Source organism: Filicampus tigris, chromosome 15 (assembly GCF_054856515.1).
Source record: "Filicampus tigris isolate MCC_2025a chromosome 15, RoL_Ftig_1.0, whole genome shotgun sequence".
Taxonomy (NCBI): domain Eukaryota; kingdom Metazoa; phylum Chordata; class Actinopteri; order Syngnathiformes; family Syngnathidae; genus Filicampus; species Filicampus tigris.
Genome location: NC_141231.1, coordinates 17,360,348 through 17,365,558, shown reverse-complemented (window position 1 = coordinate 17,365,558; position 5,211 = coordinate 17,360,348). Strand labels below are relative to the sequence as shown.

General features: G+C 41.4%; 1 protein-coding gene across 1 annotated transcript; it reads left to right on the top strand.

Annotated features, from left to right (window-relative positions):
- The first annotated feature begins 3,159 nt into the window (after positions 1 to 3,159).
- ppp1r3c2a (protein phosphatase 1 regulatory subunit 3C2, duplicate a) lies at positions 3,160 to 5,211 on the top strand. The gene is made up of 3 exons (XM_086054036.1): positions 3,160 to 3,228; positions 3,787 to 3,872; positions 4,012 to 5,211. Exons 2-3 carry the CDS (start codon positions 3,859 to 3,861, stop codon positions 4,841 to 4,843), a joined length of 846 nt encoding a protein of 281 aa, XP_085910162.1. The 5' UTR covers positions 3,160 to 3,228; positions 3,787 to 3,858; the 3' UTR covers positions 4,844 to 5,211.

Below are 5,211 nucleotides of genomic sequence, written 5' to 3'. Positions count from 1 at the left end.
TTATTTTCAACCAAGAAAGATCAGCAATATTTTGGGGATTTCTGATGTGAATCACTTTGACAATTGAGGTCAAAACTCCATTCCAGAAGACATATTTTCTTCCACTGAAATTCCGGCAAAATATCTTGATAAACTTGGGAATTTATTTTTCCCTCTGTGGTAACAATTCGTCCAGGCCCTGAGGTTGCTAAGCAGCCCCAAATCATGATGTACCCTCCACCTTACTTTACAGTTCAGTTGTGATGTAGATGTGAGTTTTTATTTTCTGTCCTGTAATTTCTGCTCTGGACTAGATTCCAAACTCTGGCACAAAGCATATTTTCTTCCCAATGAATACCACAACCTTTGAAGACAAGTTTATGTAGGAAGCTGCAACACGACCTATGTGTCATTTATAATGTGCAACACTGGGAGATAAACAGACAGAATAATTAAACTCTTAATCTTTTAAAATGTTATGATTGCACTGAACTCTTGAATTAATAATAATAACTCCATGCTTTAAAAACACTAGCAATGGACATTTTTATCACTTTGTAATGATTGCTGTTTCACTACAGGGGCTGTTGTTTTGTCTTTGTTTGCGCTATAAAGACATAGATAAGACATAATTTTCAATCAGGAAAGAATACAATAGTTAAGTCTATTTTTTCATTGTGCAACGAAAATTAAGTGTTCCAGCTGCTGCAACAAAGTCTATCAATTGCTTGTTTACTCCGTTGTTGTTAGCATCTTTGGAGCAATGCAAATTCACATGACTTGGATTTATGTAGTCACTCATTGGTGTTGGGTGTATTAAGAAAAAATATGTAGGAAAGAGGACTGCACAATAATAGAAATGTTTTTCAATGGACAGGTCAGTACAAATTGAAGGTTAACTTTTGTTTGACTGCAGTTTGGGTTAGGGTTAGGGTTAGGGTTAGGGTTTGATGCAGCTCTGTCCTGTCTGCGTGGATTTCAATTGAACGTCGAGGTTTATGAAGTGGCCTTTAAGTGCCAGTACTGTATATATCATCAGACTAAGCGGTGAGGACCTTCAATCTCCACAGGAGGGCAGCGTTCCCCATTGCCTACTTCTGGACGGCATGAGTGCATTGATGGAGGGCCTGCTGTAATGTAATGGGGGTTACAGTCTGCGATTCAATGCTCTCGTCCCGTAACCTTCCATCAGCCTCTCTCATCATTCCGCCTCTGAGTGGAAACCTGATAGTTTTGCTAGTGGAAATACAATTCGAGCGACTTTGAAGGTTTCGTTCCATAAATAGTTTGGGCTTTGAACTTGCCTCATTCCCTTTTTGTCCTCCAAGTCTAAGTTGTGGACCTGGATGTTTGGTCTTATTTTGTTTATTTGAATTTTTTTTTTATAGTTTTCCTTTATTTGTAGTTCATTCTTTATTGCTATGGAAAAATGTAACTAAGGAGGAACTAAAATGCATGCTCTATCCCTGTTGTCCCCAAAATGATTATTTTCAGTAGAAAAATGTATACTTAGAAAATGGGCCTTCTTATTTAAATGAATTCTATTAATTGAAAATGCAGACCGTGAAAAGGCCATTCTGGTTGTCTTGGGTTCTACAATTGCATCCCAATTATTCAAGAAATACCTGTAGTGGCATGCATGGCTCGTCCGAGACATTACCCGCATTGACACATCGAGGAAGTGATCTAAACAGGTAGACAGACATAGACAAGGACAGACTCACTAGATTTATGATGAACGACACATTACGCATACAGCATCTGTATGATCTGATTGAACACCTGCATGTCACAGTTAGTAGAGACTCACCATTAACTTATGCTTGTGATGTTGCTGTTTATAGTTTTTGCTTTACGCATATTAAAAAATATATATTGTTCTAATATAGATATCCGAACACCTTTAAAAATGCATAATCTTTTGAAAAACATTTAACATTCTTAACCGTCTTAATGTGTAAAAATGATAACTGATACTAAGACAAAATCAATTAACAGTTTCAAGTTATTTATAAAACGTGTTTTCTGTGGCATTGGGATTTTTCTTGTTACCTAAAAAAAACATTCATGAAGACATTTTAGAAACAAATACATGTGGTGACGTCCATAGAAGATGTCAGACTCATTGCAGTGGCAGAAAATATAATGACTGCCATAAAAGGTAAGCACGAAGACTATTCACTTGTTCACTTGTGTGACCTCACACATGAGGCAAGATGCCACTGGTGATAGTCGACATGGAGGCCCCGCCTGTCCGTCAACATCTCCAAGTGATGACACAGTGTACAGTCATCAAAACGCAGCTTAACACGACGATCATAAGTCCAACATCAGTATAAGACTCTATTCACACTATGCTTGTATTTCAATAGCAAATTATGACAATCTGCATAATTAGCATACCAATAAGCAAACTAGGGGGAAAAAAATCTATATCTTTTTTTACATACATTGACTCAATTTACTACAAATTAAGTGTCCGTTATTCGGCATCCGTCTGCATTGTGGGTACCCTTCCGACATCGGTCATTCGCCTTTTTTTCCGGGGGTAAAAATAATTGTATATACTATTGGCCAGTCTACCTCTAATCTTAAACGGGCTTCCGTCGGCGATCTGAACCATATTTGAACAGAAATAGTGAATCACAGCGCTTTAGAAGCCTTTTCACAGCCTGGTCCATAATTCAAATCTGTCCCCCGAGCAACAACAACTCACTATTTTCATCCCCAGGCTCATCGCGGCCATCGAAGCCTTGCCGCGAAAAATAGACGAATGTCAGACTACTGACGAATGTCGGACTAAATAAAGGGGCTTCGTCCGTCTATTTTAAAAATGTTCCCATCATTCGTCAATCGTCAGCAAAACGGGCGTCCATCAGTAACAGATAGACGGACCAGTCAGTCACATAGGCGGAGCGCTCAGCTCTGTGCGTGTGTGTGTCTGTGTGTGTGTGTATCTGTCTTCCTCAAATTCAACCAGTGAATGAAATGTAAATGAATGCATGTGTTTGCAAGGTTTATTAGTGTTGACGTTTTTTGAACAGTGATCAAGAAGAACAGCGCTCCACTTCAGATGCAGTTTAGGGGCAGTACATGGGAAAAAAAGCAGCGTCATTGGCTCAACTCATGTGATATGCAAACCAGCTGCCACTGAAGGTTCAGCCTCATTTCTCTGTAAACGTCTCACCTAAGCTAAGGTGAGAGCAGAGTTTTGACTTGGTCTTCTCTTGGTAATTACTGATGAAACACGTGAGTACAGTTTGAAACTATTTCTATTATTGTTGATGCATTTTTACAAATGTGCATTTGTTGAACTGCATTATTGCTAGAATACTGCCTATCCTCTATTTCATATTCTTTCTGTTGTGACATTTTCAAAGAATCGGGGAGTTATTACTAAGTATTATTTTTTGTTTGTAGTTTTATTAACTTTTCTTTTGATCACTATTAATACTGTATCAGCCTGAGTTATGATTAAATGATGGACATGTATTGTTCTAAAGGATGGTCTCCCTCGATTGTGGTGATATCCACACATTAAAAACGATCTATGATTATTATACGTACAGTAATCCGTTGTAAATTGTAATGTCAAAAGATCCAGTGCTCCAAAGCAAGCCTTTGGCAGCAGTTGAAATCTAAACATGTTTGGACACTTCTAGCTCCTGTCAGTTGTGATAATGTAGAATCGTATTTTTCTTTCCTCCTTGGATCTGATGCAAACTTTAGCACCTATTAAAAAAATTCCTGCTGTCCCATTTAGTCCACGGAGATGTGACACATTTTTCAAAGTCTGTGTTTTCTCAGTTTTCCGGTTGATGTCCGCTGGTGGATGAGTTGTCAGAACTCCTATGGCAGAGTGACGACTATACTTTGGAAATGAATTGCACCAGGTAAGCATTATCGCTATTGACTGCATGTGAAAGATAAACTTACACAAAGACAAAAGCACATTCCTTTACAATCAAATATTTATGTCCTATGTTTTGTATATAAAACCTGAAATTCATCCATTCTTGTCCGAACCCTCAGAGTACTGCCGACCCTTGGCAGCCACCCTCAGCTGACCGGCATGCCGGTCGACCTCGCCGTGTGCTTAACTCTGAGCCAGCGCCGGCGACTTTATCAACTTTTATCCATGAAACCTACTTTGCGTCAATATCCGCCCGCCGGCAGTCCGCAAAGAACCGGCTTCCACTCTTCCCATCAACCCTCCTCTTCGCAGTCGTCTGCATCGAATCGTTCTTCGCCCTCGCCGTCCTCAGAACTTCAGAGCTGTTTCCTCAGGAAAGCCGGAGGCCTCTGCAAGAAGCGCGTGGTGTTTGCGGACGCCAAAGGACTGGCCCTCACTGCCGTGCATCTATTCATGCCCGATACCTCCTCGTCCACTGAGACCCATCTGATGGAGTCCTGCCCAAACAACCCGCCTGACTCGGAAAACACACAGAACCGCAAATATCGTCTGGGCTTCCCTCAGCCGACTCTCGACTCCAAATCCTTCCTCGCACGCCTACGAGAGACAAACGTACAGTTGGAAAGCTGCAACGTTTCCGAGCGCACCGTGAGTGGGAAAGTGTACGTCTGCCACGGGAGCGCTGACAAGGCCGTCCACTTAAGGCTCACCTTTGACTGCTGGCAGCACCACTACGACATCCCGTGCATGTTCCGGCAACAGCAGCGCTGTGGCGGTTTCGATGTGGACGTTTTCACCTTCGACTTGAGCTTAACTCGGAACGTCAACCCAACTGAGGGGATAGAGTTTTGTGTGTCTTTCAGGCCTGGATGCGGAACGTCGATGCACTGGGACAACAACAGAGGAAAGAATTACAAGGTGTACGTGGAGAAAGATGCCGGACAATCTTAACCTTCTCTTCCCAAGCAGCGGCCACCGTCTTGTCCTTCTTATGCGTCCGTCAATATGCAGAGCCATGCGGATCTAAGCTTCTTCAAAGGAGGTTCGCGTGTTGAGTCTTGAGTGGAATGGAGATCCCTTTGTTCAAACAAATAGAGCAGATGACAGTAGTCCAGTCAAGAGCTGCAAGGACATATAAATAATAGAAATAAGGAATATGCTTTGTGAAATCTCCACAGCTGCGGGGATGTTGTAAAGAGCCGTAGCTCAGCTACCCTTCTGGAATGTGAATATTTAAACGTGTTGAATTGCTAATGAAGCCCGTGTCACCAGTACATCTTTAGCGCACTTTTCAACAATAAATCTGCAAAGGCTTTAAA